Below are 15,403 nucleotides of genomic sequence, written 5' to 3'. Positions count from 1 at the left end.
ACGGAAAGCCAAAACGCGAGTGTGAAAGTAGCCTAAGACTGTTACGTGCAATGCTAATGCGACATAGCTCCGGCTACAAAATAATAAAATACTTTTTAGTAAATGCACGTGACTAAGAATGACGAAGGCAACATTGCTAGTTGCACCTTTGTGGCCTAGCATTCCGGTGGGCTGTTCCAGCCGAGAACAGCCTACCAGAGTTTTCCGCATCTTACCAAAATGCCCGCCGGCCCCATTAACTATAATGGGGTCCAGCAGAGATGTGGCCGCTACCAGGGAAATATGACGGGATTCAGCTGGAAAGAAATGTCGCATGGAACTATTTTTTGTTCTGCCGATTCCTGGCATTCAATGTGGAACCGCCTGCCAGAAGCAGCCTCAGTGAGCATACATATACGTCTGAAAAAGACATTTCCTTTGCGAGAAAATGGTGTAGGAACTTGCTTCACAAGTTGCTGTAATAATTGAGCAACTAAGGATCTTACCAAACCATCACTGCAAAAACCAGAAAGATGTTACACCACACTGTCAATGATGATCTCAGATGCTTGTATGGATTAAATGGTTACTGTCACTAGAATGAACCCTATTAAACTAGCTGACATTAGCGATGTGCTAATGTCAGCTGAACCTAACCAGCCCATTCCAAATTTTATCTATGCCCCCGTTACTCCAGAAATATAATATTTATAATATGCTAATTATCTAGGAGCAGGTGGGTCGTTGCCCCTGCTCCCAGAGGCTCCGCTCTCCCACCTCTGGCCACGACCTGCGACACTAGATTGACAGGGCCCGGCAGCCTTCACTTCCATCTGCCGGCCCTGTGCGCTGGCGCAGTGAGTGAAGGGCACTAGCCGGCTGCCTCACTGCACGCCTGCGCCGAATACTGAATGGCTGGAGAATTTATTATGTAGAGGAATTTAATACAAGGCACTTACTAATGTATCGTTATTAACCATATTGCTTCCTTTGCTGGCTGGATTCATTTTTCCATCATATTATACACTGTTAGTTTCCACGGTTACGACCACCCTGCAATCCATCAGTGGTGGCCGTGCTTGCACATTATAGGAAAAAGCTCTGGTCCCGGCCTGTGCTTTTTCCTATAGTGTGCAAGCATGGCTACCACCACTGGATTGCAGGGTTGTCCGTAACCATAGAAACAAGCAGTGTATAATATGATGGAATAATGAATCCAGCCAGCAAAGGAAGCAATATGGACAATCACAATACATTAGTAAGAGCCTTGTATTAACTTTCTCTACATGATAAAGGTCACTTGCTAAAGTGAGACAACCCCCTTAAGATCCAGCAACAAGAGGTCAAATTAATTCAAATCTGCCATTTTCATGGCAGCAATCATGGGGACAAGCTTCCTCTCAGCAGATGGTGTTATGGCTGTTTAGTCGATGGCTACCACAAAGTCTGTGCTAGCAATGGATTTACCAGTGCCACCAGCAGTAACACCATCTACAACACGCTGAATGTCGCTCATCTTCTTGTGCACCAATGCACCAAATCAGAAACAATATCGGCCCAGTGTAAATGGGTCCTGACCCCCATACATGCTGCCACAGAGGAAAGACAATAATGGTGCCTTCACACGCTGAAGAAGTTCCCACAACTCAAAATCAGTTTCATTCAATTGAATAGAACGGCAAGCTCCATTCAGGTGAATAGAACTGATTTCCAGTTAAAGGGAGTTAGATAGGGAGGTCACTGGTGACAGGTTTCTAGTCCCAGTTGTCTCCACTTATGGAGCATGTTCTACAAAACAAGGAAATGTCCCGATGTCAAGCTTGTTACTCCTCGGTGCTTGTACATCTGAAAGCACATATTCCATCCTAAGTGGAAAGTAACTATGAGCAGATGTCAAACTACTTGGTCTCTTATTACTTTGGTGGAACAGGTGTTTAACAAGTTCATACAAAGCGGCCCTCCTACTACTCCAACATGCATGCACATGACTACGATCTGAAGAGCTTCCCAAGGATGAGTGGCAAGAATTACTAGAACACGCCCAACGTCAGGTTTTGATGGAGATGAACATTGCATTGAGATCACATGAAGGAATGACAAGGAGCCTGTCACAGCACGTTGATGCACGGGTGTTACAATGTGACTGCACAGAAATATTGATTACAAAAAAAATAAAAATTAAGTCTCATCCCATTCAAGACTACATCACAACAAAGCCACAAGGAAGACTGGTAGAGAGGACCCGCAAGTATGGCGAAGTGGGCGTAGGTCTTATGTGATGTGGTTTCCAGGAATCAAAGGCCAAAAGGGAGTAAGCCACAATTGCACGCTACAGAAATATCTCCTCAAGAGCTTCTTTTATAACATACTCACAGGGGTTTATTCATGAAGTACAGCACGTAGGAAAAGAAAATAGTCCCATTACATACACAAATATCCAGACACCAGTAAGCTCATGTTCAGAGGAGCAGCCAGCAATGAAGAACTAGCTATACACATCAGATATGAAAGGACATCTGCACCATCCATGTATCTACTCCAAACCATACAAAGCTGAAGCTATCTTAGTATATACCTGAGAGACAAGACTAGCGTCTCCGATATATCAGATATATACTGTCCTTTCATCTCTAGAGGTCAGCCACATGTACTCACCCCAGCCCTGAAAGCAGCCATTGTAGTTCTCACTCTACATGTAGAAAAGATTACCCAGCCCGGCCATTTAGCATGCTGATCACAAGCCCGTCTCCTTACCCCTCGTAACCATCTCAACAAAGCCTTTCTAAGTAAGCCAGTCAGGGACTTCTTACCAGTCCGATATAAGACGGAGCAAATATCGTACAGAATGTCGGTAATGCAAAGTAATTGAACGAGCCTCGCGAGATGCGATAAGTGTGATAGAGTAAATGACCCTTGAGGAATCGCCCATTTCTCACCAATCATGATCTTTCATCCTGCTAAAAACCTATCGCTCCTTGCTCTCAGATCTGTTCGTATAATATGGAGTTGGCTGCTCGCTTACAGATTACATAGAGGCGCAGTATTTTGTAACAAACGATTACCGAGCAAAGCACATTTTTGGTTACTAATGAGTTGCAAAATCTTCAATCTATAATCGTTATCTGCAAGACATCTGCTGGTCTAATACAAGCCTTAGGGAACATTCGATGGCACAACCGCCGCAGTTTTTCACTTTGAATGCCACAGACCACTCACGGTTAGCTCCACTGAATGAACCTGAACCTCAAGCGGACACCTGCTGCGGCTTATTGGCGCGGTCACAACCTTAGACCACTGATCCTTGAACTCCAGCACTGCCTCCCATGGAAAACAACGGAGACAGACACCACCCAGGTTCTGCTGGAGCAGTGTTCATGTTAAAACTCCGCCATGTAAACTGGCCCTTAATCTGCGCCCCAACTTGTAAAATAACCACAAAAAGTGAAAGACAGGCACAATTCCCAGATACGAATATCAGTAGGAACACCTTATTAGCCATCATTTCAAACCTCTCTGCAGGAATCTCTATAAGCATTGGCTGCCTGTGTTAGGCCTCATGCACACGACCGTTGTTGTGGTCCGCATCCGAGCTGCATTTTTTGCGGCTAAGATGCGGACCAATTTACTTCAATGGGGTCGCAAAAGAGGAGGACAGCACTCCGTGTGCTGTCCGCATCCATTGCACCGTTCCGTGGCCCTGCAAAAAAATTAAAATATAGCATGTCCTATTCTTGTTTATTTTGCGGACAAGAATAAGCATTTCTACAATGGGCCGCCCGTTCCGTAAAAATTGCGGAAGGCACATGGGTGGCTCCCATTTTATGCGGATCCGCGGTTTGCGGACTGCAAAAAAATGGCACGGTTGTGAGCATGAGGCCTTACTTGCAGTTTTTGGTGTGGATTTGCGGCAGATTTCTCCCTTGCATTGAAAAGGGTGAAACCCGCACGTGTTACCGTATATGCAACGTGTGCAGGTAGCCTAAGGGGATATCTACATGTAACAGACTTTCTACAATTTATTTTTTTCTGCATCAAATCCGCAGTTCTTTCAAGGAAAATCTGCAACAAACTGTGCACGTTTTGGTGTGGATGTGATGCTGAATGAGGTGTGAATTTTTCATCTGAACTGCAAGGATGTTGAATAAAGATGAGGAGTGGATCAATGGGGGGGGGGGGGGGGAAATAATAATCACAAAAAAATCTGTTACAATTCTAAACGGGACATGCTGCAGATTAAAAAATTCTGCAAGGCCTGTCAAATTGCGCAGGGTGTGGATTAGATTTCTATGAGTCACTTTGCTGGTACTGGAACACAAAGTGGCTTTTCTGTCTCCAATCTGTGCGCACAAGCAGAATCCCCAGCTCATACTATGCTTAGGAGTCCAGTGCAGGGGGTTCACTCGGGGACTGATATTTATGTATGTACAGTCATACAATCACTGAATCGGACTCCTAATCATAGAAAGAGCAGGGGTTCACACGAATAAAACACGACCACTGTTTGGGTCCGCTCACAGATGCCATCAGTCTGACCAGTCCACAAGTTATAGAACTTGTGCTCTTCTGGTCGTTATTGCGGACAAGAACGGACAGTTCTATTAGGAAAATGTAGCATGCACACGGCTGGTATCACTATTTGGAAGACCACAAAATACATACAGTCATGTGCATGAGACCTCATACTGAATCCTTTCCTGCTCTTTAACATGGCGCTTTCAGATTGCAATGCCGTTTCATGGGGACTGGTTAGGCTACTTTCACACTCGCGTTTGGTGCGGATCCATCATTGATCTGCACAGACAAATCCATTCAGATAATATAACCGCATGCATCCGTTCAGAACGGATCCGTTTGTATTATCTGTAAAATATCCAAGACGGATCCGTCTTGAACACCAATGAAAGTCAATGGAGGACGGATCCGTTTTCTATTGTGCCAGATTGTGTCAAAGAAAACGGATCCGTCCTCATTGACTTACATTGTGTGTCAGAACGGATCCGTTTGGCTCAGTTTCGTCAGACGGACACCAAAACGCTGCAAGCAGTGTCCGCCTCCAAAGCGGAATGGAGACTGAACTGATGCATTCTGAGCGGATCCTTTTCCATTCAGAATGCATTAGGGCAAAACTGATCCGTTTTGAACCGCTTGTGAGAGCCCTGAACGGATCTCCCAAACGGAAACTAAAACGCCAGTGTGAAAGTAGCCTTAAATGTAACTATTTAAAGGGGTATACCGGTTTCATGAAATTGATGACTTAACCTAAGGATAATTCATCAATTTCAGATTGGTGGGGGTCAACCTCATTACACCCCCGTTGATCAGCTGTTTAAAGGGGCTGCAGCACTAGTGTGAGAGCTGTATTCACTTCAATGCTTAGTTGCACACTGTCTACATTGTAGTGGTGGTCCAGTGTAGTTACAACTGTTCGTCCCATTCACGTGAATGGGAGAGGAAGCTGTAATTACCCTGCACCACCACTACAATGTAGACAGTGTGCAAGAGAACACTGACGAGAACACAGCGCTTGCACTAGCGCCACTTAGTGGGGGGCAGAGAGCACCCCACCAATCCGATATTAATGAACTATTCTGATGATAGCTCATCAATATCACAAAACTGCAATGCTGCTTTATACATCTTAGGGCTGTATTACACCAACAGATTTTCGGACTAATAGTCAGTCAGATGGCCATTTACACACACAGATCTTTTGTTATACGCACCAACCATTGGTCTGATTGGACAGATAATCTGTTAGTGTAATACAGCCCTTTGTTTCACTGCCTGATATAACAAAGAGGTAGTGAGGGAGAGAGGAAGAGCTTAAATTGGCTAGAGGAACTCAACATCACCCAATATTCTCCATGCATTAACCACACTCTTCCCTAAGACCTTGGTGAACATTGTTCAGGGGGTCCCATGAGCACTCCCATCAGAATGCACTTCTGACCCAAGATACAGACACGTTTAGGACACACTGCATTCTAGGCGATGCCCATAAGTGGCAGATGTACACCTCTATCATTACGTGGAAACATGTTGGCCCTGAGCAATATATCAGAATAAGATATCCAGTGCCAACAACTTCTTTTAAGAAACCACTAAATCCTATTTGATCAGGAAATGAAAAGCAAGGGGTGACAGCTTCCATCCAAGCTGATTTTCCTGGAGGCACATCCATAAAAAGCAACATGAATGAATACTTGGGTGTCGACAGCATTAGACATTTATTAAAAATTCATAACAAGTGCCACACGTGTCTCCCAGCTCTGAACTGAAGTGCTCATCAGCACCTTCCTCTGCAATGTGTTGGGTGGTAGAGGCACGAGGACTGGGTCTCTCAGTGCAAGTCCAGGATCACACATTACAGCGTCCGATTCAACTTTATTTTAGCGAAAGATTGTATATTTAAAAAAATAAAATGGGAGCATAACGTGTGTAGAAGGTTTAAAAATCTGCACTGACTCGTGATCAGGTAGGAGATACGTGCAGAGAGATCTGGTTTCTACCTTCTTGCGCCCATTGCTACGTCCTGTATTTGGCTATAGCGGTGCTCGTTGTCGCACACCCCCGTTTTTCCTGCCAGCAGTGTACACCACCATACTTGCTCAGTGCATCTCCTCGCCTTTCTGTCAGCTGTGTGAGGCAAGGAGCCTGTGGAAAACGCTCATTGCCGATTGTCTGGCGGTGTAAAGGAGCCGCCGATTACCCGGTGAAACGCTCGTTCATCAGGTAATCGCATCATTCATGCACTCACCTAAATCGTTATTTGTCGGCAGCAGATTGTGAGGTGCAAACGCGCTCCGCTACCAGGAAACGAGTCTGTATGCGGACGAGTGTTGGCATTAGCAACTGCTCCCCCCATTCTGCTGATTGCTGGGAAGGAAGGCAAAATTGGCCCATGTAACGTGACCTCTATAATGCATGTTTCGGGGGGGGGGGGGGGGGGGGTTATATGTTTTTTTATGTTATTTTACCTGCCCCCTGCTCCCACAAAACTGGAACTCAGACCACCTCTAAGTTTTGGCATGCTTTTGCAGGTCTTACCTACGATCACCATTTACTATCACAAGCATTGTGAACATGTAATGCACATGACTGCTGACATCACTGAGCAGCCAGCAGTGGTACGATGGTATGCAGGGAGTAGGCACATCACACTTCTGGGGACAGAGCCGCACTGTAGGGACAGGGACGAACAGACCAGATGACAGAGCCGCAACGAACAGACCAGGTGACAGGGATGCACTGTAGGAACCAGGACGAACAGACCAGAGGACAGAGCCGCAACGAACAGACCAGGTGACAGGGACGCACTGTAGGAACCAGGACGAACAGACCAGATGACAGAGCCGCAACGAACAGACCAGGTGACAGGGACGAACAGACCTGGTGACAGGGACGCACTGTAGGAACCGGGACGAACAGACCAGGTGACAGAGCTGCACTGTAGGAACCGGGAAGAACAGGCCGGGTGACAGGACGAACAGACCAGGTGACAGGACGAACAGACCAGGTGACAGGACGAACAGACCAGGTGACAGGACGAACAGACCAGGTGACAGGACGAACAGACCAGGTGACAGGACGAACAGACCAGGTGACAGGACGAACAGACCAGGTGACAGGACGAACAGACCAGGTGACAGGACGAACAGACCAGGTGACAGGACGAACAGACCAGGTGACAGGACGAACAGACCAGGTGACAGAGCTGCACTGTAGGAACCGGGAAGAACAGGCCGGGTGACAGGGACGAACAAACTAGGGCTGACCATTCCATATTTTACAGGGTCTTGGATAGCCCCTTCAAGTTCACACCAGCATTGTGCCTCCCATATTTCAGTTCTATTAGAGGCACAATGAGAACAGTAAATAGTGATCAGTTGTTCCCACTGATGGAATATATAAAACACGTGAGGACTTTTAACTACTCCTGAAATTTCTGTGTTTTAGTAAATAAATGTATTCTACAACATTAAACATCTGGAGCATCTATTTGATGACTATATTATGCCATTCCTGTTATTCCAGCTAGAAGTTTATGATTAAAAGGTGATGATGGTGTTACAGTTGGAGGGGGGTCCCTGCACAATCTGACACTGTCCTGCGGGTACTGCCAGTGTCAGACTGTGCAGGGACACCCCCTGAACTGGTAACACCCGCTTGTACCTTTACTCAAACTTCTAGCAGGAATAAAAGAGGAATGGCAGTACATACAGTTATAATTGAAGAAGCTTTAGGATTATTACAAGGGGAATGCAAGTAGTTACTAAAACATGACTAAGAGGGAACAGGTCTAGGAAATAGGTCTTAGTTTCACAACACAACAACTATCAAAAACTGAAGAGCTTGCACTCTGTTCAGCTGGTTTGCACACTGCCTGTCTGACCCTGAAATAACAGATCTGCTGAATATAACGCTATGTACCACAGAACACCAGGCCAGGCTTCACTAAATCCTGCTCATCAATATTTCACAGCCATCTGCAGTGACAAGGCATTTTCCATAAGAGAGCAAAGGCTTGTTCCCGGAGACAGGATGAATAATTTAACCTGTAGACCGTACCGTACCCACCACCGCGACCTGGGCTCCGAAACACAAAGGTTATCCTTCAGCAAGTCCGTAAATAGATGTGAGGAAGAAAACTGAGACACAAGGTCGGTGGTACAAGGCCTGGCATCAGCCTTGTACCCAGCAGGAACTGTAACTTTTCCTTCCCTAGAGAGATGTGCATGTAGGCAGCTTTCACTAAAGGCTCATGCACATGAACGTGTGCGGTCTGCAATGCACCGGCTGTGCGCCCACCGTTTGCAGATTCGGACCCATTCATCTGCAAGCTTCAGTCTGCACTGCAAAAACGTAGTTCTATTTTTTTTCTGCTGTGCGGAGGCACGTACCGAAATCCCACGGAAGCGCTCTGCAGTGCTTCTGCCCTATATCTTGCGGATTGCAGACCCATTCAAGTGACTGGTGCACACATGGCTTCTGCTTGTATACTGCGGACCCGCTGTGCACGAGGCCCTAAGGTGGAGCTGCGGCATATAGAAAATAGCGCACACAGCTCTTCGGCTACATGTGCTATTTCTGCAGGATGCCGGCTTCTTGAGTAACCCTACAGTGAACTGGTTTACAAACCACAGGAAGCAGATCAGGAAGCGCCGTGTCGAGCAGCGCAGCGCCTATCACTACTAATACTACAGGAACGCCACCGACTATACATCAGATGTAATACCTGATGAATGCAGCCAGCGCGCCACCACAGGAGAGAAGTATCCCTCTTCACTCCACCGCCGCCCCTGACACAAAGAGCCGCACGGTGAAGCCACCATGGAAGCTGCAGGTTTTGAACCAAAGAAGTGAATTCAAAGGGAATTTAAAGGAAAAGCTTCTTCTCCTTCCTGTTGGATCCACTGCTGGCTCAGGGTACTACTACTCTGCGCCAATGCCTTCCCAATCAGCTGATCGGTGGGGGTCCCGGGTGTTTTTCAGATATGGTTGACCTATCTAGAGAATAGGTCATCTTGGGAAAACCCCTTTAATGATATACTAGGGATCTTACCGATGGGACTGATACTACTCACTAGGAGGGAGCTACTAACGTTATCCCCAGAGACCGCGCCCAACGCAGGTTAGGTGACAAGGCCGACACGAGTACAGGGGCCAGTGGTCAGACACGTGTGGCACATCTAGGTGACAGAACAGCATGCTGATGTCATGAAGTCCACGCACCGTCACCCTCTGCGCCTATGAGTTACACCCAGTTCTGCCAAATCCTGGCATGATGAGATCCGGACACTTTCTGTCAAAATGCGGGTTTTCGGGCCAAACAAAACATTGCATGCAAAGGTTTTTGTCCAGCCAAAAAGCCTCTTGGCTTATGCCAAAAGCGGCCGGATCACATTATGGTCAATGGAGTCTGGCAGCGAATGGCAGTATCCGGTGAACTCCGGCAGGCTGAGTCAACTGATCGGGAACCAAATCATATATGGGGGACACTTATCAAAACTGCTGCAAAGGAAAACTGGTTTAGTCCCCCATTGCAACCAATCGGGTTCCACCTTTCATTCTCAGAGCTCCTTTGGAAATTGAAAGGATCAATCCGATTGGTTGCTATACCCAATGTGTATAATATATTGTTTTTGGAGGGAGGGGAGGGGCGCAGCATATTGTCATCTTCTAAAAACTGACCATTGACTTCCAGAGGACGACTCGTGTACCTCAGGCTGCAGTGCTGGGGTATAGTCATATTTTGGGTTTGTTACAAAATTGCCCTGAAATGAACGTCCATTCCACAAGCACCATTCATCTGAATGAGATATTCTGCGGTGTGTGAACATGCCCTAGGAGGCAGCTGTCCTGTATGTAACTAGTGATAACCTATAAGGTGCTGTATCACCTGCCCTAAGGCCCCCAGTATACGGACAAGCTCACACACCGCACTTGGGCCCTAACCTGTTCTAGCGCCCCACCAGAAGCAGGCAGTTTGGGCTCAGCCTGCACGCTACTTCTCCACTGAGAGGATAAGCAGCTGCCGGTTATACTGATGCCACTTATCTCCAGCAAAACACGGGACCAGACAACCAGCCTGTGCGATCCTTGTATTCATTCCCAACAGTTCCCATCATGTAAGCCCAGCTTTAAATTTAGGACCACCACACCAAGTAGATGCTAGGCGCACACCTCCCAACCGTCCCGGACACAACATTCAGGATTTCGGTGGCTGTCCCGCTCTCCATTGTCTCTGCGTCCTAAGGACACAGACAGCCGAGTGCAGTGGTGAAACAGGCTGAATGACAGAGCCCCGAGGCCAGGGATGATTATCGCTCCCCTCAGCAGCCATCATCCTGCTGCTGGGGAGATCAGGCTGAGTGTCCTTCAGTGGGGGAACGGTGCATGGGCGCTACAGGGGGGCATTCTGCTGTGTGCATGGGCGCTACAGGGGGGCATTCTGCTGTGTGCATGGGCGCTACAGGGGGGCATTCTGCTGTGTGCATGGGCGCTACAGGGGGGCATTCTGCTGTGTGCATGGGCGCTACAGGGGGGCATTCTGCTGTGTGCATGGGCGCTACAGGGGGGCATTCTGCTGTGTGCATGGGCGCTACAGGGGGGCATTCTGCTGTGTGCATGGGCGCTACAGGGGGGCATTCTGCTGTGTGCATGGGCGCTACAGGGGGGCATTCTGCTGTGTGCATGGGCGCTACAGGGGGGCATTCTGCTGTGTGCATGGGCGCTACAGGGGGGCATTCTGCTGTGTGCATGGGCGCTACAGGGGGGCATTCTGCTGTGTGCATGGGCGCTACAGGGGGGCATTCTGCTGTGTGCATGGGCGCTACAGGGGGGCATTCTGCTGTGTGCATGGGCGCTACAGGGGGGCATTCTGCTGTGTGCATGGGCGCTACAGGGGGGCATTCTGCTGTGTGCATGGGCGCTACAGGGGGGCATTCTGCTGTGTGCATGGGCGCTACAGGGGGGCATTCTGCTGTGTGCATGGGCGCTACAGGGGGGCATTCTGCTGTGTGCATGGGCGCTACAGGGGGGCATTCTGCTGTGTGCATGGGCGCTACAGGGGGGCATTCTGCTGTGTGCATGGGCGCTACAGGGGGGCATTCTGCTGTGTGCATGGGCGCTACAGGGGGGCATTCTGCTGTGTGCATGGGCGCTACAGGGGGGCATTCTGCTGTGTGCATGGGCGCTACAGGGGGGCATTCTGCTGTGTGCATGGGCGCTACAGGGGGGCATTCTGCTGTGAGCATGGGCGCTACAGGGGGGCATTCTGCTGTGTGCATGGGCGCTACAGGGGGGCATTCTGCTGTGTGCATGGGCGCTACAGGGGGGCATTCTGCTGTGTGCATGGGCGCTACAGGGGGGCATTCTGCTGTGTGCATGGGCGCTACAGGGGGGAATTCTGCTGTGTGCATGGGCGCTACAGGGGGGCATTCTGCTGTGTGCATGGGCGCTACAGGGGGGCATTCTGCTGTGTGCATGGGCGCTAAAGGGAGGCATTCTGCTGTGTGCATGGGCGCTACAGGGGGGCATTCTGCTGTGTGCATGGGCGCTACAGGGGGGCATTCTGCTGTGTGCATGGGCGCTAAAGGGAGGCATTCTGCTGTGTGCATGGGCGCTACAGGGGGGCATTCTGCTGTGTGCATGGGCGCTACAGGGGGGCATTCTGCTGTGTGCATGGGCGCTACAGGGGGGCATTCTGCTGTGTGCATGGGCGCTACAGGGGGGCATTCTGCTGTGTGCATGGGCGCTACAGGGGGGCATTCTGCTGTGTGCATGGGCGCTACAGGGGGGCATTCTGCTGTGTGCATGGGCGCTACAGGGGGGCATTCTGCTGTGTGCATGGGCGCTACAGGGGGGCATTCTGCTGTGTGCATGGGCGCTACAGGGGGGCATTCTGCTGTGTGCATGGGCGCTACAGGGGGGCATTCTGCTGTGTGCATGGGCGCTACAGGGGGGCATTCTGCTGTGTGCATGGGCGCTACAGGGGGGCATTCTGCTGTGTGCATGGGCGCTACAGGGGGGCATTCTGCTGTGTGCATGGGCGCTACAGGGGGGCATTCTGCTGTGTGCATGGGCGCTACAGGGGGGCATTCTGCTGTGTGCATGGGCGCTACAGGGGGGCATTCTGCTGTGTGCATGGGCGCTACAGGGGGGCATTCTGCTGTGTGCATGGGCGCTAAAGGGAGGCATTCTGCTGTGTGCATGGGCGCTACAGGGGGGCATTCTGCTGTGTGCATGGGCGCTAAAGGGAGGCATTCTGCTGTGTGCATGGGCGCTACAGGGGGGCATTCTGCTGTGTGCATGGGCGCTACAGGGGGGCATTCTGCTGTGTGCATGGGCGCTACAGGGGGGCATTCTGCTGTGTGCATGGGCGCTACAGGGGGGCATTCTGCTGTGTGCATGGGCGCTACAGGGGGGCATTCTGCTGTGTGCATGGGCGCTACAGGGGGGCATTCTGCTGTGTGCATGGGCGCTACAGGGGGGGCATTCTGCTGTGTGCATGGGCGCTACAGGGGGGCATTCTGCTGTGTGCATGGGCGCTACAGGGGGGCATTCTGCTGTGTGCATGGGCGCTACAGGGGGGCATTGTATAGTGTGCATGGGGACTAGAAATGGTATTCTACACTGTGAGGGCACTAACAGGGCATAACTACTGAGAAGGGGGTATTAATCTGTGTGGGCACAAAGGGCACTGGATTGGGGCATGAGTTAGTTGATGGGATTGTATGGCAGGCTGACGTGTGACATTCAGCACCGGCCAGTACCACAGATGACACAGCCTGAGCACGGCTGAGGACCCGGGCCAATGTTCCAGCTGACCTGCACAGGACAGGTGCAGGCAGCAGAGGTCATCCTGACTGGGGGTCCGTGCTTACTTAGTGTGGGCCCCGACAGGTGCAGCCCGGTGACTGGGGCAATGAGGAGCCCCGCCAGGCCTGCTCAGGTGGCTCCTCATCACACGAGCGGCCACAGCGCGAGCTCCGGGCTTCCCGGTGCAGGTGCAGCAGGGACGAGCGCCCAGCCCCGCACCAGAGGTCACAGGTCAGGCGACAACTCCGCTCCACGCACCCAACCCCCAAGCACACACCTACCGGAGAGCGACCCGCACCGAGCTTTCATCCTGCGTGGCCGACATGACGCCCAGTGTCCCAGCTCCGCGCTCACAGCTCTCGCCTGTCACCCCTAGAGGCTGCCATCTAACGCCACCTCCGAGAGCCCCGGGACATCGTCAGTGTGATGAGAGCCGGGGGAAGGAGGCGGAGCTACCGGGGGGAGAGGACAGGAGAGCTCAGGCACACACAACAACGCCCCCTGCTGCCACTACTGGCGCACTGCGAACCGCCCCGTGACGTCACCAGTCCAATCTCCGCGTCACCCGCACTGGAGCCGCAGGTTGTGTGCTGGAGGGCGGACAGGTTGTGGTGGGGTTGCCCCGGTGACCAGCGTCCCTCACCGCTCTGTACAGGCCGGCTGCCCCTCCCACCGGGCTGTCGGTCGGCGCCGCCCCTTTTTCTCAGCGCCTCCAGCTGTGGTTGTTCCACCTGGCGGCACCCTGCTGAGGAGGAGGATGCGCCTATTATCTCCTCACAGCATGGCCACAAGCTGCTACTCCATTGTTTGTCGGAATTAGTTTTAATTTAAACATATTTTACATTTTCCTTAAAAAAAAAAAAGTTGCAGTTCACATCCCGTTTTTGCTGTACGTCAAGCGGATACATATGCAAGCAGAAAAACGTATGGCTTGACGTCCCCATAGACAGTAATTAGAACATGGTTCAAAAGTTCATGTTTTTTTTTTTGCAGATGACACTGGAAAGACGGATCTGGCATTTCAATGCATTTTTCTGACTGATCAGGCATTTTTAGGACTGATCAGGATCATGATCGGTCTTACTAATGCCATCGGTTGGCATACGTTTTTCCAGGCCATTCTGCCACAAGTGTGAAAGTAGCCTAAAGAACACAAACATATTGAAATGTATGCACATCTGTCAAACACAGTGTCGGACTGGGGTGCATAGGGCCCACCAGTAAAATTAATTTTGGGGGCCCATAGTACGGGTACATTCAAATATTACCTGCTTACACAGCAGCAAGAGTCTACCAGATGATGGAATATGGGGGTCCCTGCAGCAAAGTTGAGAAGGTAGGTCCTGGGGAGAAGAGGACACTGGTCCCTTTGGGGGGGAGTTTCTTTAATAATCTATAATAAAAATTATATGAACATAGGCTGGTTTAGGTGCTGTACATTGAATATATGTACAGTACAGACCAAAAGTTTGGACACACCTTCTCATTCAAAGTGTTTTCTTTATTTTCATGACTATGAAAATTGTAGATTCACACTGAAGGCATCAAAACTATGAATTAACACATGTGGAATTATATACATAACAAAAAAGTGTGAAACAACTGAAAATATGTCATATTCTAGGTTCTTCAAAGTAGCCACCTTTTGCTTTGATTACTGCTTTGCACACTCTTGGCATTCTCTTGATGAGCTTCAAGAGGTAGTCACCTGAAATGGTTTTCACTTCACAGGTGTTCCCTGTCAGGTTTAATAAGTGGGATTTCTTGCCTTATAAATGGGGTTGGGACCATCAGTTGTGTTGTGGAGAAGTCAGGTGGATACACAGCTGATAGTTCTACTGAATAGAATTTGTATTAGGCCGAATGCACACGGCCGTTGTTCACGGCCGTGAGCGGTCCGTGGAGCCGCGGCCTGGATTCCTGCTGAGAGCAGGAGCGCACGGCGCCATTGGTTGCTATGACGCCGTGCGCTCCCTGCTGCCGCCGCAATACAGTGAACAACGGCCGTGTGCATTCGGCCTAATACAAATTCTATTCAGTAGAACTAGAAATTGGGAAAACTTTGAAAGTGTCCCCAAGTGCAGTCACAAAAACCATCAAGCGC

The 15,403-nt window shown here is 50.0% G+C and overlaps 1 protein-coding gene across 4 annotated transcripts in view; it reads right to left on the bottom strand.

Moving 5' to 3' along the window:
- The window catches only part of KIF21A (kinesin family member 21A), a 153,075-nt gene extending 139,260 nt beyond the window's left edge, over window positions 1-13,815 (bottom strand). For 2 of the 4 annotated variants that reach the window (XM_044280214.1, XM_044280213.1), the window contains exon 1: window positions 13,581-13,814. In XM_044280214.1, the coding sequence (XP_044136149.1) occupies window positions 13,581-13,624 (44 nt within the window). In that variant the 5' untranslated portion in view covers window positions 13,625-13,814. Of the gene's footprint in view, window positions 1-13,580 lie in introns of all 4 variants that reach the window. The other 2 variants (XM_044280212.1, XM_044280215.1) reach the window with 2 other exon arrangements.
- Between the last annotated feature and the right edge of the window lie 1,588 nt (window positions 13,816-15,403).

The sequence above is a fragment of the Bufo gargarizans genome, chromosome 2 (assembly GCF_014858855.1).
Source record: "Bufo gargarizans isolate SCDJY-AF-19 chromosome 2, ASM1485885v1, whole genome shotgun sequence".
NCBI classification, from domain to species: Eukaryota; Metazoa; Chordata; class Amphibia; order Anura; family Bufonidae; genus Bufo; species Bufo gargarizans.
Note: the sequence above shows the minus strand (reverse complement) of the source record. Positions and strands in the feature narration are given on the sequence as shown.